This window comes from Ambystoma mexicanum, chromosome 11 (genome assembly GCF_040938575.1).
Source record: "Ambystoma mexicanum isolate Mex_15411 chromosome 11, UKY_AmexF1_1, whole genome shotgun sequence".
Lineage (NCBI taxonomy): Eukaryota > Metazoa > Chordata > Amphibia > Caudata > Ambystomatidae > Ambystoma > Ambystoma mexicanum.
The window spans coordinates 574,065,727-574,093,524 of NC_090934.1; the positions used below are offsets into that span (position 1 = coordinate 574,065,727).

A 27,798-nucleotide genomic window follows, 5' to 3' on the forward strand; every position below is an offset into this window, starting at 1 on the left:
CAGGATAACTGAACTAACCTAAAAGGATTAACAGGCTGGAAGCAAAGTGAAAATTTGGGATCATGAAAGAAAACTTCTTACTGCAGTGATGTTCATGTAATAATAAAGAAAAATACATGTCATATAAACAGAACTGAGCAATGCAGGAAATAAATTAGTCTACAAAAGAAATGTGCCAACTAATTCAAAACACCACATTTGAGACAGCCTTATCTAGAAAAAGCACATACCTTCTCATGCTGTGCTTCATCAATTAATTTCTTTGCATGTTCCACTTCTCGAATTAGCGTGTTCTAAGAGAAGGTAAAGGAGTGGTTGGATTACAAATGCATGGTATAAAACAATTGGAAGACCTGAAAGCAAAGCAGATGTTACATCTGCTGTCCACAAAATTAGTTAGCAGGCCAGTGTGGATATGGTTTCTTTGCCCTGTGTTCCCGTGAGAAGAGAGGCTGGCCCACAACTAAGCTACATGGTTTCACACACACTTTAGATAGCTTGTGAGCAGTCAAAGATCACTATTAGGACAGAAATGGAGTGGTTAAGATCCAGTATAGCACATATAAAATTCAATTCTACATAAAGAGGTTACGAAAATAAGACTCTTCTGTGAAGGTAAGGAATTATTGTGCATGTACACAGACTAATAGGAAGAGTCTACCAGTCAGGGTCGAGGTGAATTCCAGTGCTGGGGGTGGTGTAGAATGTAAATCTGCTCACCCAGAGATTAATGTCTCAGAGAAATGAGCGGGTGAGATGGACAGGGCTTTGAATGAAGGAGCAGGATTACAGTCCTGCTGTTGCAGTAGCTCCCCCATGTTATTCATGGGCCCAATGTTAAAAACAAATGGGGGCACTCAATGGCCTAGATTGAAACTGCCATCCTTTGAAATCTGAAAAACCGAAGTTTGTCTGGTAGCATCACTATCCTCGAGTATTTCATGGACAGGTCCTGTGGCAATAAAGTGCTGAAAGCAAGCAGAAAAACAAAAGGCCCACTCTAGAAGGAGCTGCATGTACATAACACACATCTAGCTAGGGAGCAACATGGCATTGTACAAGCAATGTGGGGTTGGGGGCCACTGGAAGGGGAAGTTACAGCTGTGCTGCTCGCAGTGTGTATGGCACCAGACAGATTCAGTTTGTGTCCAGTGGTCATATTCCAGGTACAGATGTGGACTACAGAAACCTACAGGATCTGGTAAGTATTATGGTTGAGTGTTCAGGATTTTCTAGTGTTCCCCCAACTCAAGGGTTGCTGCTCTACACAGGGATCAGCAACAAACCCCCTTTTGGAAGGAGTTCTGTGCAGCTTTCTAAACAACTGTGCCCGCCTGGTAAGAGGAAGGAGCAACCACCCTCCAATTCCATATTCATTCAAGCATTGGATGGTCACCATATTATAACTTACCTGGGCAAACAATCAAGAAGTGGATTCCGCTCACGAATCACAGAAATATTCAAGTATCTGTCTGGATCCGTCTTGGCACAACATTATGTGGCCCTTCTTAAGCTAGCTAAAGATAAGCCCATAAATGGTGTTGTGTTCCTTATATACAAAGGATATTTTTGAGGCAGAATGGCTGTATTTACATGCAGGAGCACTCTCTCTAGGGCCTCCTGAGGATACAGGAAACGAATTCCCACCATCAGGAGTTGGGATACATCTGCCATCAACCTAATGAGCACACAACTAAAAATGTGAGAGACTGAGGGGGCCAGGCATCTTTGCAACACTCACATCCTGAGAGGCTTAATGTCTCAGCAACCGAGCAATGTCCTGGATTGGCAATTATCTGAGAAAACAGTTGGTAAATCAGTCAGGTGACTTTCAGATGGCCGTCAGGTGACTTTCAGATGGCCCCACTCCTACACATTTCTACTACTGAATTCCGTGTCAAAATATTGGATAAAAATGTCATAACTCATTGATCCTAGCTGAAGATTGCATGTAACATATTTGCATTACTTCCAACACAATCTTTATTGCCATAACTTTTATACCATAACCATCAGAGATGGTGCAACTATTTGGCAGTATTCAACAGTAGTTTAAGCATGAAAGAGGGAATCCCTATATTATGAGAAATGTATGCCATCACGGCAATTGCTGCAAGTTGAAGGCTCAACTCTTGGCTCCTGCTAATCAGGTTCTCATCACTTCCATTCACAAAAGAATTAGTTACCTGTAAGTATTGTAACGGATCCAAGACTTGGACACAGCAATCTGTTTCAAGATGACCTATAACTTATTGTTAAAATAACAAAAGGATTAAAGGAAATCCTATGTATCCCTAATCCTAAGAGGGGCTTCCCTTTCTCAAAACTAAGAAACGTCTGCGTCAGGATGTTAAACAAAAGTGTCCTATGTCCAAAACCCCTAATCTGATCCTTACACTTTAAACGTAACAATGTGCACAAGGGGATTTCTATAGACTGCATTCGTAGCCTTCTTTCGGAGTTTCAAAACTATCAAGTTTAAGGTGCAGAAAAGAAAAAAAAGTTACACCAGGAAGCGGGATCCTCCTTGTTAGGACAGTGTTTCAAGTCCTAACAAGACTTCAGAAAAACCATATCTGAGGCAGTACATAAGCTCCACTCTTACTTAAATGGTGTACCACCCGCGGATGTGGGTAGCATTGCCAGAGCAGCCAGGCTTATCTTAGGAAGGAGAGAGGGCTGCAGTTTGGATATGATAGCGTGCATATGGTCCATAGAAACACAAACACTATGAATTTGAAAAATAAAGGGTTCATTTAAATACAATTACATTCTTGGGCAACTAAGTACAATAACATCAAATAAAGACAATCATGAAAACCAACTCAATACCTATGGTATGCAAACCAAGGTATAACCTTATTTAGAGGAGCAAGAAGCAAGCCAAGGCGAGTCAAACCTAATTACTTTAGAACTCAGTTCAGAGCTAGTAAAACAACTCATAATTTCTGGAAGGGCCACATGCTACTCAATAAGTATGAACACTCAAATATTTTAGAATGCACTAAGCAAATCAGGGAAAGCAAACCCCAATTACGTTTTAAGAAAGACAATGTATTTCAAGGTAATTGACCTCTTGGTGCAGGGCTCGCAGAATCTAATAGCCCACTAGCATTGGGGAGTCATTTTTATGAAGGGCAAGTACCATTTGCACGATACTCAACCTTGCTGGCGAGTATGGGGTTGTTAGAACTTATTTTTCATTTACTGCAACCACTCTGTTAGCATTAAATGGCAAATAAAGGTTTTGCTGTGCAAGCTTGACAGCATTGCACCAAATGTGTGCTTATGTCGACATGCACCATTTTACAAAAAGCACTGGTAAATATTTTGTCACCAGTCACCTTGGGGCAAGTGCATTTCTCTTAGGTCGAGTATGTAAACTAACGAACTCGCCCTGCAGGTGTAGTGGGATTTTTAAGAATTTGCTAGGCCTGTGGTACTTAACTATCCGCTATCTAATAGCTAGTTATACCCAGTATACTTTCAAGAAGTGTATAATACAGTTTCTAAGGCAAGTAAGAACTTTATTAAACTATTTTAGAACAGCACCAAAGCAATTCAAGGAAGCACACCCCAGGGTAACCAGTTTAGAAGAGCAGAAGCTGATCAAGGTAAGTAAGACCTATATACCTTTAAGAGGAGCTACCAGTAACTCAAATACAGGTATTAACTCAGACTGTTTTAGATCTGTATAACGCAGACCAGGGAAAGCAAAACCCAATGATACACTTTAAGAATGACACAATGTTATTCAAGGCAGGTAAAACCCTATTGGTAAGCTTTTACACTCATTCAGTTAAGCAATGATAAAACAGTGCCAACACGTATTACTTTTTAGAAGGGGGAAATACCATTCAAAGTTAGTAAAGCAACATACATACTTTGTAGAGGGGCACAATGCAACTCAAAGGTAAGAATAAACTTAATGACACTTTATAACTCCTTTCACAGAGATTGTTACCATACGAACCTCTTAGTAAGTACTTTTACACTTGCTATACTTTCAAGGCAGAATCCTTTTATCATCCAGTCCTTCCCTAGTCTATTGCATGAGTTATCTCAGAGGCAGAAGAGGGACCTTAGAGGTCTACGTGCCAGCTGTAGGCAGGTTGAGATAGGGTTCAGCTGCAGGAAAGTCAAAGTTCCAGAGGATACCTTCTTAAACAAGTATTAGCTTCAGAGCTAAAGTGTTAAGGGACTTCACAGAATGCAAACTCCCAACCACATGAAATCACCCGCTCAGCCTCACAGGATGCACACCAAACCTAAGGTAAGTATTACCCAAGCCCACACAGTACTTTAGGAGAAAAGAGCTTTGGAGTGGATGCCTTCAGCAAGCGGCAGCGCAGGACAGTCCCTGGAAACAAAAGAACTGGACACTCAATGGGATCTTGCAGCAGCAGTCAGAGGAGGCTTCCAGCAAAGGTTTCTTCACAGATTCTCACGGCTCTGTGGATTTAACCCCTTTAAGCAGCAAGATAAAGAACGAATATCGCCGGTTAGATTCTCTTCTCACTCTCGTTCCTGCACTCTGGTGAGGGGACTTCAGAGATTTGAATCATGTCACTGGAGATCCAGCAGTTGTCCACCAAAGCTTTGGATGGATTTGGATGTCCATGCACTGCACTCAGGCTCGAGCTGCCAGGGTATTGGCGGTTGCAGCCCAGCAAGGTCACAGCACGTTGTGAAATGGCTCAAAATGCAGGTCTTCTTGAGACTAGTGGATATCACCAGCCTCTGGGTAGGAAACGTCGCATTCGGGACCCCCAGGTCGATTGGAAGAAAGGTTTGCATCAGGGTCCGGTTAAACAGCAGCATCTCTGGTCGCTGAAAATCGCTACTGATGTCTTTTTCTTTATCTTAATCTTTGATTTCAGCTCCAGTGGTCGGCTTGGTCAGCAGCTTCCAGGATCAGAGTATTTATCAAGAAAAAACAGCACAACTTCTGCAACCTATCCCTGCAATCTGGCTGTCCAATCAGGACAGCCAGACCTGGTTGCTTTCAGGCAAGATGAAAGACAAAGGGCTGCAGAGTTGTGGACTCTGCCCTCACATCCTGCCTTCTCAGACACTCTGGAGCCTAGGCAGGGAATACAAAGGATTCCCAACTTAGACAACTTCCACAGAGTTAGTTCCCGCCTAGAATGCCAGGGGAAGACGTCAGAAACAAGGGGGATACTTAAAAATGGCAAATGCAAAGGAACCCAGCATTCTAGCAGAATGATGGCCCTTCTGTGCATCACCAAGGCCGATATAACAGCATGTCAGTAATAAGACTAAAAAGTCACTAAGGTAAAACCACTGCCACCAGTCTTTCAAGCAAACTTGCAATTGTAACTCAAATGTTACAGGTAAGTGACGAAGGGGATGCATTGTATCCCTCAGCACTCCACATGAGGTGGGATGTGCTGGCTCACTAAAATACATGTCAAGGGGATGAAAATCCCTCTTTACCCCTTGGGAACAGTAGTTCACCGAAGTACATGAAAGAGAAATTAAAAGGGAAGCCCAAAGGGGCATCCCAGCCTAAGCCCAACAATTATAGGAAACTATAACTCCAAACATACAATATGGAGAGACATAAAAAGGTCCCCCATAAAAAGAGTAAAAGACTAGGTGAGGGGAAACAAAAGATTACCCTTCACCTAGGGACAAGGAGAAACAATCCCCAAGTCCAAGCAAAAAGTTCTGTGATGGACTTGGGTAAGATTTTCATATTTGTGATCAAACTTCCTGACCTAACACTCCCTTCCCCCGTGTTTCTTCCTTCTGTATCTATAAAGTGGCTCTGGACAAAGTTCCATTATTCACCAAAAGTGGAGCTCCTTTCACAGTGGTTCCCCTCCCTTTTTAAGGCTTTGCTTTACAAGTTCCACAAGAACGACTTCTCCCATAAGCTTCTCTCTTTCTTTAAGACTTTACGCTTTTTAAGAGAAAATTCCTCTTTTACCTTGTATTCCTTGTACCTTCAATGCTTTACTTAAGTATTCACAATCTTAAATGATATGAATCTGTCCATCAATTCCTTTACACATATCGAGCTCTTTATTGTACTATTTCAAGGAGATTGGCCTTCCCCTGCGCCTTCCTTTAAATGCATAATTCCTTTCAACTGTTCCGGTCCATCACACTGTATTTTCCACTTGTTTTCTGAGAGTATAGCTGTACCTTTCTCTGTTGAATGTTCCTCTGTGTCCCTGGTGTACTATCCTGATAGGGCCTTCTGGTAATTTTAACAAAGTCACTTTATCAAAGTTACAGTGGTATTCTCAAGGTTTTACTTTACAATTTTGGTGGGGGGATTCCCTTTTCTTGACCTTTCACAGAATTCATTTAGTCTGTTCCAGTTCTTCACACTCCATCTTCCACTTGCTTTCTGGGGGGTATCTCTCTACCCTTCTCCACAGATTGCTCCTCTTTATTTAATGTCCCTGGTGTAATCTCCTGCCAAGGCATTTACTCTTTTCACCGATTCCAAAAAGAGGTATAATTGTTCCCTTTTATGTTTTGGTTTAACACGTTTCCCAACTTCAGGTTCACTGCCTTGCCCACTCCTGGTTTACTCTCCTGCCAGGATGTGACACTGTTTCATAAAGTGCACTTCTCCTGAGGATTTGAGCCCCCAAACTCACTATCTGCACGATTCACTAACCTGCCTTGGCTTTTCCAGTCTCCACCTATTTTCTTTGTTTTCCACAAATCAATTTAACTAAATATTGGGTCACCAACCCTTTTCCAGCACTGTTGGCAGTCACCCCAATTAAGTTTTGAAACGTTGGGTCACTGACCCTTTTCTAATATTGCTTGCATCTGTATCAACTTCTTCAATGGTGTTACTTAGCACGATGCAGCATTCACCTACACGCACTTTGGTAACTCTTGCTTTCTCTGGGTTTACCAGGCAGCATCAGTGTTCGTCGGGTCTTCCCTTCTCCAGTTCTGACTCTGCATGCTTCCCGAGAACCAGTACGTTTTTGCTTTGCCCTCCAATGCACACAGCTCTCGCTGTTTTGGTTCCTCAAGTGGTAAGCTTCTTTCAGTTCGCTGCTTCTGCACGCCGTTCACGTCAGATTCTGCGTTGCTTCGGACGGTCTGCTTGTCCCTTGGCATTCTGACAGCCGTCAGAACAAGTCACTGACAGACAGCCACTGCCTCCCTTCATTCTGCGGTTTTCTCAGCTGTGTCAACTTTAACCTTCCCAGCATAGTGTAATGCCTTCCAAAGACTAGAACACAGCGTTGGCTTACCGCTTCTGGTCATCTTCATTACACCATCCCTCTTCTTCATCTCAGTACTGAAGGTGATGGGGGGCACATGCTGTGTTTGACTGCAGTAAGGTGGGATTCCTTCATCTAGCAGCTGGAGACTGCCTTTGAGTGGTAGCGGTGCATGGTATAATTCAACACAACATTGATACCATAATAAGCCATATATGTATGTTGGCAAAGGCATATATAGACTTGCACATAGCCTTCCGGAAAGCGGTAAAAACATTGCTATTTGTTTAAGAAGGGCCTTATTGGCCTTGTTGCCTTGCTGATATTGTTAGCTACCACCATGTTATGTAACCTATACTGACACCATTTGACAAACATGACTTAACCATCTATGTAACCTAGACCAATAACATGTCACTTATGTAACACATCTATGTAACCATCTTCGCTTCACAGGGTTAGGTGTATGCTCACTGTAACCTCGAGCCAAGCACCCTTTCCTGTAACTAAGACATCTTGCAACAGTGCTTCGATGCCCTCGGGCTTCTAGTGCGCTTTACAAATGTAAAAAACAAAATTCAAAAAATAAAATAAATGCGTCTTTGGGAATTGTGACTGCAAAACTATTTTGATCTTGTATTCTTACGTCCCTCTGAAGTTTGTCTTACCATACGTGGCCCTTCCGCAGATAGCCACACACATGGTCAGAGTCCGGTATCTTCTGCCTTTGCCTGGCCACGTAGAAGCTTCCCCCCCGAAGAATCACTGACGATATTACTAGATTTGTCACAGCATGTTAGGGAGGTTTTTACACAGCCCTTTGGGGAGGAGATGAGATGTGACCTATCCTTGGTGAAGTAACAGGTTGTCCAAGATAGACCAAGCTCACGAAACGGATAACAGAGCAGAGCAGTCATGCTTTACTCTTAGGTGTGGGATGGGCTGGTACCAAAGAACTAGTTCCAGACACATGTATATACATGTAAGTCGTATTGCAAATACACTAAATAAGTACTGCAGGATCAGTGCTCGGGGCAGATACTTATGGCACTGGCTGTGTGGTTTTCAGTGAAGGAACGGGAGGTGGGCAGATGAGTTGGAGTGGTAGGTTTAAATCTGGTTAGCAGTGATTGAAGACTGGTTTGTGTAACTCAAACCCATGACTAAGCAAGGACCCAGACAAGGTATGTCGAATGAAGACACCCACTGAAGAGAGGACCCATAAGGCAAATAACTCCAGAGCAGCAACAGGAGTACATTGCAGGACCCAGCAAGGGTCAGAGGTCAACACAGATGAGCAAGAGGGTAGAGCCAGCCAGCTTAAAAAACGTTCCACAATGGAATAAATGTCTACAGGAGACCCAATATATACCACAATGGAGCGGAGGAGGAATCCACTATTTTCCTGTAAAGGAAGACAACCTACCTTGTGTCACTTGGGAGAGAAGTATATTACCAGTGAAACACTGCAGGTGAGTAAGAAACCAGCAACGACAAGCGGCCCAACAAGTAAGGGACTTAAGTGAAGGGAAAATCCAACCAGGTATTCCAATAGCCAGGAGGGGTAGGGCAACAGGAACAAAACTGGAAGGATTAGATGGCCTTAGTGGAGGCTTGGCTAAGACAGATGGAAGGGGTCTCTCCAGTGTGCAAAGCCAGCACACCAAGCATATTCCAAGCATTAAACAAAAGGTTTTAGGAGCCATCCAAAAATAGGCAAGCCCCAAAAACCTGCAAAATACAGGCACTCCCACACACGGTGTGTTTTGTGAAGTCGGCGTGGGGGGGCCTTTAGATTAGTTTTTAGTGGTCCAACACTAAAGCGAGGGGGGCTTTGAGGGCTCAGAATGAGCCAACCACAGCTAAATTGCCATTATGGCCACTCCTCATGGTCCGCACTGTTAAAGATCCCAAAACAAAATGGCTGACAGCAGGACTTAAATACATTTGTATCCAAATGGCTGCCATATAGGTGCATTGGGCTACTATTGCAGTTGAAATGGCTACGACTGGTGTAGCTAAAACTAAGTCACAGCTACTAAGTGTTGCTCCACAATACATTTCACTTTCAGGGCGATAATCACCTTGTGACCAAAAGGGACTACTTAAAATGAACGCCTGCCCTAGTAGTCAGTGCAGGGATAAGGGGGATTTCAGTTCCTCTAGTTGTTAGGGAATCTTAAAGTCCACCTATGGTAGGACTGAGGAAGACTCACTCTTAAGTAAACAGGGCTCGAATTCTTAGGTTTGACCTGAACTACCTAAAAGGTTTGGGAGCAATGGACGAGCAGCCAGGTTTAATCTAGGCGGGAGAAGGGCTATAGTTGAGCACCAAGACCTTTGAGCACACATCGTCAAGGAAACACATGCACACTGTAGGCATATAAAAAAAGAGCCTTATTATACATAGAAGGCAATGTTAAGTTCTAAACAATTCAGGTAAGTAAAAACTCTTCAGACAGATAAATATTTACACTAGATATTTGCTGTAGCAATACTCATTTCAAACAGTAGACCTTTAGATGATAATCAGGTAAGTACAAGAGTACTAGCAATGCTGGTAGGTTAACACCTCTAGAAAAGTCTCATCTTTAGAAGTCCAACCCTACAGCGCCCCCCGCCCCCCCCACCCCTCCCAGCTTCCTGTACTCCCAGACACACTGGTGCCTCCCTCCCACCCAGGTAAGCAGAGGAAGGAACAAGAAAGGGGAAGCCATTTTGAGTTGGTGAAAAAAAGACTGGCCCCACTTCAGGTCAAAGGCGACCCATGTGTCCTTTACTGCAGCTAGGACAGCAGCATGTGTGTAAAAATCATGAAGTCGGTAGAAAATATCCACTGCCACCAGTCACTCCGGACTTGCCACTGTAATAAGACAGTTACAGGATAAGTAAGTAAAGGAATACTATGCATCCCTTTAGCCCTCCAGATAAGGTGGGTGGGCTGCGCTCACAAAGGAAAAGCATAGCTAGGATAAAAAAATATCCCCTTATCCGTTAACATTAAGTTAGCAGAGAAAAATAAAATAACCCCAAAGAGTGAAGATGAAGGAGCTCCCAACAACATTATACAGATGCCATTGAAAAAGATCCATCAAAGTCAACCAAAAACAGTTCCCAGTGTCGGAGAAAAAGGATGAGCGAGGAAAAAGGTTCACACTTACTCATGAGAGTCAGAAAAAAAAATACAATAGTCCAGCAAAAATTTCTGGGGGACTCACTAAGTGGGGAGAATTACACACAAGATGGAAATTCTACCTAAAACTAGTCACTAAAAGAAAGTCTAAAAAACATGCACGTTGGGGAGCAAGAATCCAAAAACATGGTATTCAGCAGTGCAGTTCTCCAGTATGGACACTGCTTTTTACTTGTCTGTATCCCAGGAGGATAGCTCAGCGGCAGCGTGCTCGACTTGTAAACAAGATGACACGGAGCAACACAGGTTCGATCCCTGGGTCCGCGCTTAGAAACCTCTGGGTATTAAGCGCGTTATAAATAACCTATCATATCATATCATATCATATCATATATCATATCATATAACTGCCACAATGTTGTGCCTACAGTCTTCTCAGAACAAGCAACTGGCAGATTTTGGAACATTGCTTAAGATATAAAAGAACCTCCACTATCTTCCTCTAAAGGCAAGGCCAGTTGGATTTCTCATGAGAGTGCAAGATGTCCATACTTCAGAAATACCTGACAATAATTAGTAACTTGCATGCAAGTGTATCTCAGACTTGCAGGCTCAGCATTGTTATCAATCCGATTACCAACCCGGGTCGCCTGATTGGTGGAAAAAAGGATGGAAATTCAGGTTTTTCAGCACCTCTTAGCCCACTTTCGTTGCTATCTTGGCAATGGCATCCAGGCACTTGCGTTGGCTAAAGGTGTGGACAGATCAGCAAGTCGATGCCCCACAGATCTCTTGCAGTTGGATGTTCAGCAATATACCCACTGTTGTAGCCCTTTCTCTTTTGGAATGAAACATCACTTTTCCTGTAAGCCATCTGCTGCTCATTAAGCCACATTTTAATACTGTTTAGAAGCCTTTTAGCAATTTCTTAATTGCTGAAATTTGCAGCACTCGGTCATAGGTCAATAGTAACTAATTTTACTAAAGGTTTCCCCATTTGTCCCCAAAGTAAATATAAATGGAGTTCTTTCAACACGAAGCATATGCTACTTTTCAGCTGGTCTGGACAAAACTGAAGAAAACCAGTAGCTGAAATGTTTCATTAATGAGAGTCAGATATCACTCTAGTGGTGAATCCAGTTTCCAAGGAATACAACTGTCTAGAAAAACATTGTCTTTCAGTTCTTTTAGTCTCGTGTCTGATTTGACAGAACAAGAAGGCCCCTTTCCAAATATGTACTTTAAAATCAATTCTTTGCTCTAGTCTAAAAAGAATGAGACCTCGATCTTGCTAGTGTTACATTCAGGCCTGAAGCTGTTCTGATTTTCTTACTGGGGGATGGATGTAAAGGACATAACAAATCTTCACTTTTCTTGTGTTCCGAATGGGGACTTTTGGTCTGGTCACTGCTGCCAGATGAATTTTGGGTGAGGAATATTGGAGACCTGATAACATGAGAAATGATGCTGATGTCCAAGTTTACACAGTAAAGTATTTCTTTCCATTTTTCTTTGAATGTAAACCTTAATGAATATGCTCTAGCATTGGCCAGTCTTCTTGGATATTAATATTTCCATATTGTAACTAGTCAAGTAATTGCTTATAACTACAGTAACGCCTGATCAAGATAGATAATGTGCCCCATGTCAGTAGCTCTTGATGCATTTAGGTAAATATGGCATTGCATCAACATCTGTAAAATATTTGAGTATCAAATCCTCCTGGCCCACATTAGAACTATGAATTTAGTCCTAGTTGTGCTACATTTGAGTTTCCATAAAAGCCCTAGGATCCAAAGAAACTAGTGGAAAAGCATAAACATTGCTCAACCAACGGATCAAAAAGGCTATGAGCACATTTTATCTGAGTATCTAAGCATAAAACTGGCATTTGTATTTTTCTCGCTGTTGTAAACAGTTATATGGGTGTTTCTAATTGAATAAAGACTTTGTTCAACATCTCCCAACTTAGTGCACACTTTGGATTTTCTCCGATGTCTCAGCAGACTGTCTTACAATCAATTGGACATGTTCACGAAAAGGAGTAGTTTGTGGGTTTGTATCATTTCAGAATATTATCCTTCATCTCATCCCCCCTTTCTTGCATACGGTTTATCAGTACCTAGACCACTTCTTGCAAAAATTGTAAAAATGCCTACAGGGAGTAGCAGACTGCTCAGTTCTACGACAGTAGTTGAGTGAATGGTTACCAAGTTTCCCAGCCTGCTTGCACTTAAGTTTGAATAGGTAAGTGTGATTTAGCCCTTAATTGTTCTGATGTCAATAAATTAAGAGGCTTTTAATTTGTGACAATAAAACATCCTCTACTGAAGCATTTAGAAGCAGGACGAAAGTGGCATAAATTGTTGTTAATGTTTCTGATGTGCATTTGAGATTCTGTGGTCAGCCATAGTTCTTTTGTTGCAAGCACCCGACAATGATATAACCATCCTATTAGATGAGCACCTGACTCGCAAAATGATAACATACAAGTCTACATCCCAATGCCTAGATTGGGCATCAAATAACTCATGTACGGGCCACAATTCAATATCCGCAATCTGTAAATATCTGGAATATGTTAAACACATTTTGTCAATAAACGTTAATATGACAGTAACATCCACATAGATATTCCAGCCAGACCAAAAGTTCCTAAACAGAGAATAGATATTTCAAGATTTTTTAAAATTGATTCTTATGCCAATATTATCCAGTAATAAGACCAACATCAGAATGGGAGCGTAATGTATTTATATACAGTCTTAAATCTCAAGCTCTTGTGGTCTCCAAGCTGTATACAAAGTTCTTCAGAGACAAAGTTGTGTTGCGTACAAACCTGAGGATTGCGTACAAACCTGAGAATTGCCCATGAATCAACATTGCATCTACCAGTTTCCTTCAGTTCCGGCACCACCCAGTTGGAAAGGAATGCACAAGAACAATGTTAAAGAAAGATTGCACTGTGCCTGATGTTTATGTCTCGTATGCGCTTTCCAATAAATATATTTTCTAACCCTCAGGTGCTCGGTGCTCTGTGTCACTAGCAGAAGGTTAGACTACCTCAAGAACTGGGAACATTTTGTGGTGTAGGTTGGGATGTTTCTAGATTTATACTGAATCCTAGATTGTGAAATGTTTGAAGGCAAAACTGGAGTTTTCTTCCAATTCAGATCGCAATTAGTCATCTACAAACAAGGAGAGGTAAATGTGATTTTGAATAAACACTGCCACTGGGGCCAGGCATTTCATGTATACCATTGGTGCTAATTTCAGAGCAAGGGTGGAATTCAGATTGGTGAGGTTTCTCCACTATTATGAATCTGGTACTTCTTGTGCGCTTGGTATGGTTTGTGCTATGTATCTAGGCATTGCACACACTGCACATAGAGAGATTAACTCCATAATTTATCAGGAGGACAGAAGCCCAAATATTTGGAAAGATGTGTCGATTATGTATTTATTAAATCTCCTGAGAGCTAGGGTTGATCAATATACTTGTTGTCTGTTAATAAATGTTGGTAATGTTCTAATTGATTAGTGCTTCCTCCCACAGATTCCTTATCTAAAATCTATAACATCCAGTTCAAGATGCAATTTTCATCACCCGCCAGGGGGGCACCATGCTGCTCTGCTCAACTTCACTGCATGCCCATGATGCCGGACATAACAAGAGAAGTAAACATGGAGCCATTGGCACAACTGGACATCAGTTCTCCCTTTTCTTTCCTAGCACTTATAAGCTAGAGGCCCCAGTAGAGCAAGAGGTCAACAGGGTATCCAACACAAGGGGTAGGGTTGGGATGGCAATGAGGAATATGTGGGATGAAGCACTAATCCATCAGAAAGAACATCTACAGAAAATTAATTGATCCAGGAATCTTGGGAGCATTGCACGACCAAATTAGGAATCCAAGCAGGATGGGTTGGCAAATCTGTTCAGGGAAGCCATGTTGCAGTCGGACAGATGTCTAAAACAAGCAAAACCCCATTGCAGAGCAGAAGCGAATGCCAAGCCTCTGGCAGAATGGGCCCAGAGAACCGTGGGTACATTCTTCCTAGACAGACCAAAGCACTATGAAATGCTGAGGACATTCCACATGGACAAAGCCTACTTAATAGCAGCCCTGACCACACAAGTGCATGTCTCTCCTCACATCACAGACCTCGTCAAGAAGGCCCACTACCAGCTGCACCTCCTCAGAGGTATTCTTCCTTTTCTCACTTTCCCCTAGAAGCTCACTGTTTCCAGAGCCCTGGTGCTCTCTAGGCTGGACTACTGCAACAGTCTCTTTCTCAATCTGCCTTCCCCTTCTCTCCGCCCTCTGCAACTAATCCATAACAGGACTGCAAGTCTTATCCAGGGCCTCAAGCCCAGGGACCATCTCTCCAGCCCTGAAATCTCTGCACTGGCTCCCGGTGGCTGCAAGGATCAAGTTCAAGACCCTCTGCATCGTCCACAAGGCTCTCCGGGGCCCGCACTACATCCAACTCTTCCAAAATACCTACCTTCTCGAGTCCTTCGCTCAGCCACCTTCAACTCCGAGTGTCAGTCGCTTTTCCAGAAAGAGTGGTGGGGTAGATCTCTCTCCTCTGCAGGTGCCTCCCTCTGGAATGGCCTCCCTGCCCCGTTCAAACTTGAGCCGGTCCACCTGAAGTTCCGGAAGCAGATCAAGACCTTCCTTTCCGCCTCTGCTTTAGGTTTCTAACTCCCCTGCTGATCTACCTGTCTGCTGCTCCGACTGGTTGCTTGGCTACTCAGAGTTTCACTGGGTAGCCGGCTCCTCCATGATCATTCTCCCCTGTACTGCCTCCAGGCCTATTGCACACTTCATGGATGTAACTGTAACCCCTATGGTCCCCCGCCCCCTTGCACTTATCCAGTGCTGCGCTGCCCTAGCTGCACTTACTCAGAGCATTGCTGCCCTGATTGCACTTCTCCCTTCCCCCAGCACTTTGCGTTTGGCATAATCTGAATGACATGAGGCCGAGGTACAATTTTTTTGTCTTGTCCTCCCTCTGTCTTCACTCCCTTGTCTTGTGGCACCTAGAAACACCTGTGTACAGGCGCGTTATAGATGACATATAACCGGAAAAAAAGCTGGTTATACTTTCCTATGTCCCTCGTCCAAGAAATTGTCACTACGACGTGTAAGATAATCAGTGTCAAGAGATATTAGTAGCTGTGAGCCCTCTTGGGCTCGAAAAATGGAAACCTCTCCTCAAAATTAGAGGTGCAGGGTAAAACACAGGAATCTTCTGTATGATGGCAATTCAACACGACCTTGGGGAAGGTCTGCCTTAGCCTCATTGTCACCTTCTTAGAGAAGACAGGGTATGGAGGTTTCACAGAAAGCCTACAGCTGACTCAGCCGCCTAGTGGAAGGGATGGCAACTAGGAAGATTAATTTAAGGTGACCACCCACAAAGAATCTAGCGACTCAAAAGAAAAGTGAACATAAGATTCAAATCTCACGCAGGAACAATGAACTAATTTGGAGTAAACTGGTTACTCAATCTCCTCAAACACTGAAAAGCAGATGGGGAGCAGGAGCAAGTGAATCTTGGTCACCTGGCCTAAGCCCCACCCACCTGGTGCCTTCCTGGTTGCCGCTCTTTTTCCCCCACTTAGCAAGCCCCGCCCACCTGATGCCTTTCTGGTTGCCGCTCTTTTTCCCTACTTAACCTCTTTAGTGCCAAGGACGAGGTATCTCGTCCTTGGAAGTGCATGTGCAGTGCCAAGGACGAGATAGCTTGTCCTTTTCGGCACGTTGTTTTGAGCGATCCCTGCAAGGCAGGGATCGCTCAAAACAGTAATCCAACCCCGGGGCTATGTGAGGGGGAGGTCCCCCCTCACTGCCAGGGGGCTGGATTACCTTCAGTTTCACGCCGGCATGCGTGACGCACGTCGGCGTGAAACTGAAAGTAAATCCACCGCAGCAGCCATTTTCGGCTGCTGCGGTGGAGAGAGAAGGTGAGTGCCCTTCTCCCTCCGCCTCGATCTCGGCTGTATTTCAAGCCGGTGATCGAGGCGGGTATCGTTGGAAAGGGGAGATTCTCCCCTTTCCAACGATACCCATTGTGTGGCATTGCTGCCCGCGGATCGGGCGCAGGGGGCCTCGATCCGCGGGCAGCAATGTCACAGGATCAAATAAAGATCCGTTTGTGACGCGAGGGGAGCGGGGCTGCTTACTAGGTAAGCGGCCCCCTTCCCCCATGGCCCCAAAGCATGGGGCCACAGCGCCAGGGACCCCTGGGGGCAGATGATCACTGCCCCCAGGGGTGGGAAAAAAAAATAAAAAAAAAAAATAATTTGAGGGTTGGGGGGAGGTGGGAGGGGGTTTTGGGCCCTGGGGCCCACTGGGCCACCAGGAACACAAAAAAGTTGTGTCCCTGGAAAGGGGAGGGTCTCCCCTTTCCAGGGACACCACTTATATGCCGCATTGCTGTACCTCACGCAGCAGTTTGTAGGAGGCCCAGGGAGGCCTGCATGAGGTGCCCCTGCCACCCATTTGGGGGGGGGGGAAGAGGGCCACCACAAAAGGTGGGGCAGGACCCCCAATAGATGGGTCAGTAGGGTTTGGGCACCCTGGGGGCAGATTGCCACACTAATGTGGCCATCTGCACCAAGCGAAGTTGGGTAAAACAAAAAAAATAATACAAAATCATACGCCGCTTTTTAGGGGGGGGCTGAGGGGCACCCTAAATTGGCAGCAAATGATGTACTGCAGCGGGGGGTGGCCCTCACCCCAAATGGAGGGCCCCACCTCATGCAACCCTCCCTGGGGGCTGATATCTGCTCTTAGGAAGGGGCATCTGACCCCAGGGAGGGATGCATGAGGTGGGCCCCCCCCCTATCTGCCCCCAGGGAGGGTTGCATGAGGTGGGGCCCTCCATTTGGGGTGGGGGGGTGAGGGCCACCCCCTGTTGCAGTACATCATTCGCTGCCAATTTAGGGTGCCCCTCAGCCCCGCCCTAAAAAGCAGCCTATGGATTTGTATTAATTTTTTTGTTTACCCAACTTCGCTTGGTGCAGATGGCCACATTAGTGTTGCAATCTGCCCCCAGGGAGCCCAAACCCTACTGCCCCATCTATTGGGGGTCCTGCCTCACCTTTTGTGGTGGCCCCCCCACCCCAAATGGAGGTGGGGTGTACCTCACACAGCTGTTTGTAGGATGCTCAGGGAGGCCTGCATGAGGTGCCCCCGCCACCCATTTGGGGTGAGGGGGGAGAGGGCCCCCAAAAATGGTGGGACAGGCCCCCCAGTGGGTGGGGCAGTAAGGTTTGGGCACCGCGGCGCCAGATTGGCACACCAATGTGACCCCTCTGCACCAAGGGGAGTTGGGTTACCAAAGGAAAAAAGTGAAAATGGTGGAACACTTTTTAGGGGGGCGGTGGGGCACCCCAAAGGGTTGGGCAATTTTCTAATGGATTGGGCGTTGACTGCCTCCCCCCCGCCCATAATGAAGTGGGTGCCATGTCATGCAGCCCTCCTTGGGACCAGATATCTTCTCCTAGGAACGGACGCCTGAGCCCAGGGAGGAGTGCAGGACAGGACAGCCCCCCCCCTTATCTGCCCCCGGGAGGGCTACATTTTGCTTGTGTGACCGTAGGTAACATGTTCTTTGTTTTGTTTACAGCGTTTTCTACCCGAGCAGCTGCAACGTTATGCGAGTACTGTCTTTTATTATTCTATGGTTAGGGCACACTGTCAGTGGGGTGGGTGGGGCTGGATTGTTGGTGGTGTGGGTGGGTGGGAATGGCCCGTCTGGGCAGATCACCTCCAACTGTCCTGGAGTTGCGGCTGGGCTGCATTACAGCTTTTCCCTTCGGGGAGGTATTGACAAACTGCCGAGACTCCTTGGTGGGGAGAAGCTGTAACGCAGGGCAGCCAGGGCTCCAGCAAAGTCAGCGGTAATATCCCTGGCCTTGGGCACCCTTCTCCCATGTGGTTCTTTGCTGGGGGTTCTGGGTATTACATTCTGGGCCGATTTGCGTAAGTCAGACCTCTGTGGATTCCCACGGGTGTCCTCTTTTGGGAAATGCATGGGGTTCCCTGTTTTCCTTGCTGGCTTCGACACCCTAGGCCCAAATCTGTAGGTTGCCCACATGAACAAAATGGTCAGTGGCGAAAGGCTTGGGGTTACCAGTGGGTTACCCTTTTCCTTTTGCGCCCCCGGTAGGTGCAACCACACATGTGAGGTACCTTTTTAATCGGAACACGTGTGGGGACGTGGGGAGGTAGGCCATTTGTTGTTGGCGGTGTGTTTCGGTGGGTGGCCAGAGCGAAATGTCTGAGAATTGTCTTCATTTCCGCCCAATTTCAGAGACATTTCCCTGTGTCCACTCACCGAAACACGTCGCCAATAGCAGATGTCATACCTTCTCGTGTTCCCACAGGTGTCCCGACGAAAAAGGTACCTCGCATGTGTGGGTGCAAAAGGAAAAGGGTAACCCGCTGGTAACCCCAAGCCTTTCGCCACAGCACAATTTGTTCATGTGGGCAACCTACAGATTTGGGCCTAGGGTGTCGAAGCCAGCAAGGAAAACAGGGAACCCTATGCATTTCCCAAAAGAGGACATCCGTGGGAATGCACAGAGGTCTGACTTGCGCAAATCAGCCCAGAATTTATTACCCAGAACCCCAGACAAAGTGAACATTGTGTTTTTTCCCCACCAAATATCACACTTTGTTGGGGATTGTGGCTAATAAAAACTGGGGCAATTTGCGCAAGGCAGACCTCTGTGGATTCCCACGGGTGTCCTCTTTTGGGAAATGCATGGGGTTCCCCGTTTCCCTTGCTGGCTTCGACACCCTATGCCCAAATCTGTAGGTTGCCCACATGAACAAAATGGGCAGTGGCGAAAGGCTTGGGGTTCCCAGTCGGTTACCCTTTTCCTTTTGCGCCCCCGGTAGGTGCACCCACACATGTGAGGTGCCGTTTTCATCGGGACACCTGTGGGAACACAGGACGGTAGGCCATGTGTTGTTGGGGGCGTGTTTCGATGGGTGCGCCGAGCGAAATGTGCGGAAAATACGTTTTTTTCCCCACATTTCGGACTTTGCGGGGGTGTCTGGGTAATAAATTCTGGGGCGATGTGCGCAAATCATACCTCTGCGGATTCCCACGGGTGTCCTCTTTTTGGAAATGCATGGGGTTCCCTGTTTTCCTAGGTGGCTTGGACACCCGAGGCCCATATCTGTATGTTGTGCCGGTTGGCAGAATGTCTGAGATTCCCCTCTGAAAACAGACTTGGGGTTACTTGTGTTTTCGGCTTGCCCCTTGCCAGCCAGGTAGGTAGGTGCACCCACACATGTGAGGTACCGTTTTCATCGGGACACCTGTGGGAACGCGGGACTGTAGGCCATCTGTTGTTGGGGGCGTGTTTCGATGGGTGCGCCGAGCGAAATGTGCGGAAAATGTCTCACAACCCTTTCATTTCCCAAATGTGACCTACATTTAGTCACTGCTATAGCCACCATACACCTTTGTAACCTGCACAAGTCACCTAACCTTGAAAAGGTCTGCCTGTGCTCTTTCAAATAATGTATGCTTGCCGTTCCTCACCACATTGGTTTTCCCAATTTACACATGCTAAGTGCGTCGGTTCAGGCCGTGAGCATAAAACTCCTGTGTACCATGGCTCAGTGTTTGGCTTGTGGTATTGCTTGTTTTGTAAAACACTACAAAAAATGTGTGCTCTCCTAACTGCAAGAGTCGGGGGAATGTAGTGGAGCATTGCTTTTCTGAAAATTCATAGAAGCCATTGCCGTACCAAGCCAACCATGTCCAACACACACCTTTTTTTCGGTCATTTTCCCGCTTTTCCCCCAATCTATGGCAGTTTCCCCTACCTAGTTGTTGCCTGACCTACGCAAATCACACCTTGCTAAACTTGGAATTTTGTCTACTTTTCAGAAATATATGCCTTTCTGTCCTCCAATTCGGCTTTCCTACCCTTTTCTTCCATTCCGTCCATGCATGTCCAATTGGCAAAAATGGCCAAAATCGCCTACCTCTCACAAAACGGTTGATAACCACATCAAAATATTTTTTTTTCGTTTCCACTCAACCTGTTCTTGAAAGCCAGGAAATTGGGGAACTCAACACAGCAAACCATTTGTTCCTAGCTCTTACAAGGAAAAAAACACAGGCTTCTTTGTACATCATTTTATTGGCATTTTTTTAAAAAACCCAAACTTTTCGCCCTTTTTGCTTATTCTCTCTCACCCCCCTACAGCAATCTAGGATTCCTGGGTGGCGTTTAGACCGCATACATGTGGGAAAAAAAGGAGCCAAATTTGGCCAAGATATCTCATGTAACAAAAAAGTTACAAGCCATTGAATGGCCACATACCGAAATCACCAAAAAAGGCCCTGGCACTGGGGGGAAATACCCATGGCAGTTAAAGGGTTAAGGAGCCCTCCAGCCTCTTTTCCTTTGGAGATGGGGAGCAGATGCAAGTCGATCTTGGTCACTTGGCCTAAACCCCGCCCACCTTAGCCCTGCCTCTTCTTTCCTGCTCTTAACTTAGATCAAGGGCGTCTCTTGCCCGGGCGTCCGAAGCGAAGGTCAGACGAATAAAAGGGCAATTCCTGTTCGGCCCAGGAGGATCCAGGGCCCAAACCCCTGCTCAGACAGCAAGTAAGCATGCACCAACATGTGTTTACTCCCTCTTTCCCCACAGGCCATCCCCAACCCTCTAGTCCCCCCCGTGACGTTCCCTTGTGCCCCCTCCCTTCTTGCACAAAGGTGTTGCCTCTTTTGCTTGATTATTCTACCCTGCTCCCCCTCAACCCCGTCCAGCCTACTTCTGCATGAGTCTGTCCTGATACATTCTGTTTTCATCATCACGGTCTTGTGGCCAATGCTGGATTTGACTTTTATGGACTTCACTGATTCACAGTGCATCACCCTTTCTCATGATGGCCCTGAATCATGCTGTTCCCATCTTCATCTTGTATCCAGGCTTGCAACATGTGTTACTACGGACTTGTGCAATTGTATTTGCTCTCCCCTCTTGCGTACAGGCGCGTTATAATCCACTCTTTCATTTCTTACTCTGTGTTCTCTCCTCCTCTTCCTTTTCCCATCTCCTCCCTTCCACCCCTTACTTTCTTCTATGCACTTACTCTATCAGAATTCTCCCTGGTCCTAGTAGGATAGCAACCTCGTCTGCTCCTCACCCCTCAACCTCTTACCCCCCCCCCCCAGCACTATCTGAAATGTCGTCAGGCCTAGTACGATAGTCGCTTGTTTTGTTCCTCCCCTCCCTTTCTGCACCCCTCTCCCTCACCTTTTGTTTTATCCGGCTCTACCAGAAATATCGTCAGGCCTAGTACGGTAGTCGCCTGTCCGTTTCCATTTCCATCCACCTCTCCCCCCTCCCTTCCTTATCTATGTCTTAGCTCTTGCACGTTGTCAGGCCGAGTACGATAGTTAATTTCACATCCTTACTGTTCATGGCCTGTAAGAAGGTCATTGTATTTTCCCTTGTTCCCTCCCTTGCCTTGAAGCACTTTGAAACACATTGTGTGCAGGCGCTATATGAATAAACTATCATATAATCATTATCATTGCTTAACAGAGGAGCTGGAAAAGAAAAAGCTATGCACATATGGGGTCATTTTAGTGACTGGAAAAGTAGACGGGTACCACTTCACAGCGCTAATCTCCAGGCAGTCAGGCCAAAGAGCAGAAAAGCCAAAACAGCAGAGATCGGGCAAATCAAAAGTTCTAGACCCTTTTCCCCTGCACGAAGATAAAAACCATACACCACCTCCAGGTGTGAAGAGACTTGGTGACAGTCCGCCTGGCAGAAAGCAACAAGTCTAGAAGTCTGAAATCTCACACCCGATACATGTGCTGAAAAAGCTAAGCAGTTATGCTTATGAGAAAGACTACTGGTGTAGGGTTCAGAGAAGCCAACCTTCATTAACCTGCACTGGATTACCAAGCCCACTAGGCAAAGAGTCTGAGCAGTAAGTAATAGACAACTGATATCAGGGGTTTGGTGTAAAGTACAATTAACAACAACTGATGGTCAAGCAAAGATAACTATAAAAATGCACGTGTATATCAGCACAGATGCATTAATTCACAGCACGAAAAGGAAAGTAAAATATTATATGAAACATTACCTACCTGTAAATTGTCTTTCTGATGCTTGTATCTGCTTAGATTCACATGCTTTGCATAGGCCGACATCTAATGGCTGGTGCAGAGTATTACATGATTTGCTTTTCGAAATCAAAAAGGGACATCGGCAGGGTGTGTTTGTAACACTATCCCTACTGCCACGTGTACGGTACCCATGGTCCTTCACGCATCAAGGTGCTCAGGTAGTTTGGTTTCTGTCCGGAGGTTGCAGGAAGTGTGTAGTCAAGTATAAGAGAAGTGAAATAAGTGAAGGTGTAAATTGTTCATATACCTTCTACTCCGAACAAAGGGACAAGGGTGGGAGCGTGGGAATCCAAGCAGATACGAGCATCAGAAAGACGATTACAGGTATGTAATGTTTGTTTTTTGAGGTTTGTGGATCTGCTTAGAGTCGCATGCTTAGCACAGACTAGCAAACCGTACCAGGAGGTGGGTTGTTAGAAGTGACTGAGGCAAAAAAGAGGTCTTAACACCCTCTCCCCGACTTGATAGTCGCTCCTAGTTTGAGCTTCATGTTGCTGCCCTACAGATTGCCTCCAAGGACACATATACAATGAAGGCTAATGTTGCACAATTACCACGTGTAGTGTGCTCTAGGTGTAAATGGTAGTACTTTGTTAGATAACCTGTAGCATTGGTGTGTGCATTTTACAATCCATTTAAAAAAATGGCTGATCCGCCTTCTCTCCCAGCAGCTAAGAAAACACAGAACCGGTCTATTTTCCCAATTGGTTTCGTCTTATTGATCTAGTACATGACAGCTCCCCCAACATCTAGCATATGAAGGGCTCCCTCTCCAAAGTTTTGTGGGTATTAAAAAAACACTGCCAGTTCAATAAATTGGTTGACACGGAATAGAAAATGTACATATGTGAACAGAGGGTGCGTTCTTAGGACCACCTTGTTTTTATGTATTGCGACTAAGGGCTCTGAAATTGACAATGCTTGGAGCTCACTTACTCCTCTTATTGAGATGATGGCTACCCTCCTGGGGTTGTATTTGCAATCGGGGGATATATTCTCTCCAACTCTTCGTGAAATCTTTCACAACCGGAATCTTAGACCATGAAACCTTGCTTTGAGATGGTGTGCAGAAAGCGCTGCTGAATGGACTTTCAAGGAATTTAAAACTAGACCAGAGTCTAACAAGCGATGTTAGCGGGTGCCTGTTCAATGGGATGCATATTAGCCTTTCCACACAACACTACAAATATTTTCCATTTGTTAAAGTTGCAGTATCTAGTGTTTGGGTTTACGTGGCTCTTAATATTTCCATCCATTTGGTAGGTAAATTATGATGGGTGGGTGAACTCTGATTTAGGCGCCAAGCTGCTAAGTTGGTTGTCTGAGGATGTGGATAAAGGGTTGACCCATGATGTAGGGGCTGATAAGCTACACTGGTGGGCACATAGCTCTTGAGTAGGTGGAAGTACGTCTGATATACCCACATTGAAGCCACCAGGATCATAGTTAAATTTTCCTGATGCATCTTGTGGATTACTCTGTTCAAGAGTGGGATCAAAGGAAAAGCATGTGCCAATATCCCTGACCAACTAATTCACAGTGCGTTGCCCTTGGCTTCCCTCTGAGGAACCTGGAGGTGCAGGAGTGGCATTTTGCATTTTCTTTTGTGGCAAACAGATCTATGTTTAGATGACCCCCCTTTGCAATGTCTCCATGTACCTCCCATCCTTGTTCTGAGGGTAGGTCTGAATTTCTGCTTGGTGCGTCTACTAGGCTGTTATGTTCCGCTGGAACGTGTTGCAACTAAAGAAAAATGTTTCTGTAGAGGCTTTATGTCCAGATTTACTGGACTAGTCTGGACAGATTTAGTGAATGTCCTGCCCAGTTTGGTGATGTAAAACATTGTTGTACTCTCTGTGAGAAAGAGTGCACTCTTCCCTGCTAGGTGATGTTGGCAAGCTTGAAGTGCTTTGTACACTATCAACTCTAAGACATTGATGTGCTTCTGCATCCACATGCCGTGCACTGTCTGGTGGAGGTAATGAGCTCCCCCACCTGAGAGCGATGCGTCCGTTATTGTGGCTTGTGTTGGCGGGATGACAAAAGGTTTTCCCTTCTCTAGGTTGTCTTTTGTCCACCACGAAAGTGCTGACACCACAGTCTGCGAAACTACCACTAGATTGTCTGACTTTACTTGCGCTTGAGACCATTTCGCTAGCCATTCTTGTATTGAACCATGTGTAACCTTTCATGTGGTAAAATGAGAACGCAGGATTCCATCATAACAAGAAGACGCATCACTTTCCCTCACTTAACTGGTGACTGGCTGTATAAGAAGGGATTAGATGCAACATGTTCTGGACCCTCTCGGAAGGGAAGACCAATGCTTCTTCTGTTCCATATATTGATCCTAGGAAATGTTTCATCTGGCTGGGAACTATGCTGGATTGTTTCTCGTTGATAGAAAATCCTAGTTGAAACAGAAGGTTTATTGTTTCTGTGTGCTGTGTGTATGAGTCAGTCATCCAGATAAGGCTACACTGGGATTGTCTGCGAAGGTGTGCCTCCACTACAGCTAGTACCTTTGTAAAGACCCGAGGGGCCGACGCAATCCCGAATGGTGGACCTTGAATGGGTAATGTGTGGACCCCATTTTGAACCTTAAATTATTTTCTGTGTAAGTATGCATCTTTCATATTTAGTGTTGCCATGTAGTCTCCCCTCTTCAGTAAAGGAATGACCGCTTGTAATGTTGTCATTCTGAGGTTTGACATGTGTTTGCAGGACTGCAATCTAACACTGGATGTTTGGTCTTGTCTTTCTTTGGAACAAGGAAGTACACAGAATAAATACCCTGGTTTACCTCTGACTGAGGGACGGGTTCTATGGCTCTCTTCACCAGCACAGCTTTTACCTCTGATTGGAGGATTTGCTAATGTTCCAGAGACACGTTCCTTTGTCTCCAAGGATGACCGTGCAGTGTTTCTTGAAACTTTACGCAATATCGGTCCCAGACAGTTGTGAACACCAACTTGTCTGTTGTGATCCCCTCCCATGTGTGGGCGAAGTGAGAAATGCGAACGCCCCACTACTGGGGTGACATGGGAGGGGATGGTAGAGCTCTGAGTCATTGCTTGGAGGAGTGGCGAACCTCTAGCAGTTTGGCCTCTACCCCCTGCTGCACCCTCATCTGTGCTGCCTCTGGTAGGAGGAATGGGAGTTTGGCAGCTGTTCCTAACTACCATACCATGAGCTTGTGCCAGTTCTGATGAATTGTGGGACTGGGCGGATGTTATTTTATATCCTTGTGCACGAAAAGTGTGTTGATTGCCATAGAACCCCCTCTGTATAAAGAGTGCATTAGCAATTTGAACTAAGGGTCTCATGCTCCTTTTAAGTTGTTTCTAGAGCATCGTCTACTGCTTTGCCAAACAGAATATTGTTCTGTATGGGCATGTTAATAAGCAGGGCTTGTGTTTGCGGTTTGAACCCTACATTTCTAACCAAGTGTGGTGTTTGATGAGTGCTCCCTCAGCCTCTTCCCTTCCTGCTGCATCAAGCAAATTATTGATAATGCCATTAGCAGTCTGCTTGCCATCAGCAGAGTCTTTAAGGATCTGAGAAAGCAGTGGGACTCTGGCACCCCACTAACCTGCTCTTATACCTGATCCCATTGGGCACTGTTGAAGGTAGCCATAAGGGTTGTATTGTTGGCAACACACATTTGGAACGCTGCAGACGTTGAGACCTTCTTTCCAAAAGCATATATTCTCTTGCTTTCCTTCTCTGGTGGCACTTCAGAAGCGGGTAGCGGGATGCCAGCTCTTTTGAAGGTGGTCATTACTAGGGAATCGGCTTCGAGATTATTTATATAGCCCCTATACACAATGTGTTTCAAAGTGCTTAAGTGAAACTTAATGAAGGTCTGTGGGAGCAGATTTTGAAGCACTTTTCCATGTGTGGATTAGCAGTTTGAGCAGGTGTAGAAAGTGAGGGCAACAGACTTCTCTTGACCGACTGTAATAAAGGGATGTATTGACCTATCCGCTTCTTTTCGTTGAGGTCATCAACAAAGTCAGTGTCATCCTCTGACTCGTGTGTCTACTTAAAACAAAATCTTCGGCCTTAAGAAGGTTGTTCTAGAGCGCTGGTCATCAGTAGGTGGTGTTAACACAGTGTCTTGCGTCACATCTGGGGATGGTAAAGTATAATCTGGATCATCAAGGTCTGTGCCAGGGTTGGCATCTAAGACGACATCCACACTTAATTCACATCACACAATAAAAAAGGTATAACTCTAGATTGGGTAGCGGAACTAAATTGCAATGCTTCAATGAACTCCATAATTCCACAGCTATGGACAGACCAGTACCTGCTATCTTTCACCCTTGCAATTAAAATTCTCACCTCTAAAAAACAACCTTGTAGCTCCTCCTATCCTTACTAGGAACAAAAAGATCACCACGGCGGATACGTTCATACCACTTTTAATACCTATCCTTAACTCATTGCCTGATACGAATGACCCCACTACACTAGTAGACGAATATATTAACACCATGACCAAAGACTTGGACATTATCGCCCCACTAAAAATGAGGAAACGTAAACCTAGAGCTCCCTTGAACTCTTGGTTCACTCTGCACCTCAAAACTGAGAGCCGAAAAAAGAAAATGCAAAGTCACTTGGAGACCACTACCTACCGATGAAAACAAAACTAACCTTACCAACATATCGGCCCAACGGGATTCTTCACGCAACCTCAAGCACAAAGGAACTTTGTAATTTTAAAAGAGTTGGAAGCACCTATTCCCCCGTCAGATAACTGCTTGAAGGACAAACTCTGGTGCTCTACTATACAGAATGCCTTAACTAATATAATCCGCCTTCTCCAGAATAAGATTGCAGAGAAAAAAGTTAACCTATCTAACTCAGACACACCGGCCAGCACCACCACACACTTCACTAAACCGTCACAATGCTTCAGTTTTTCAAGAGTCTCAATCCTTGAGGTTGAAAAAATTATCCTATCCCCAAAACCCTCAAACTGTCAGGGAGACAAGTGCCCAGCCCAAATTATCAAAGATGCTGCGAGAGACATTGCACCTTTCATAACCAAGCCAATTAATGCCTCTCTTTCATCTGGTACCATCCCCAGCAATTTAAAGGAGTCTTGGGTCCTTCACCTCCTCAAAAAACAATCACTAGATCCTTCCATCCCCACCAACTATAGGCCCATTAAAACAGTGTCATTCTTACTAGAAATTTTAGACCGGGTGGCCTATCTCCAGATACAGGAGTACTTAGAGTCTAATCAG

General features: G+C 45.3%; 1 protein-coding gene across 15 annotated transcripts in view; it reads right to left on the reverse strand.

The window, feature by feature from the left end:
* Positions 1 to 27,798, reverse strand: part of PPFIA1 (PTPRF interacting protein alpha 1) — a 1,842,515-nt gene that overhangs the window by 904,625 nt on the left and 910,092 nt on the right. For all 15 annotated transcript variants that reach the window (XM_069623437.1, XM_069623430.1, XM_069623431.1 and 12 more), the window contains one exon: positions 231 to 293. In XM_069623437.1, coding sequence (XP_069479538.1) covers positions 231 to 293 — 63 coding nt within the window. The remainder of the gene's footprint in view (positions 1 to 230; positions 294 to 27,798) is intronic.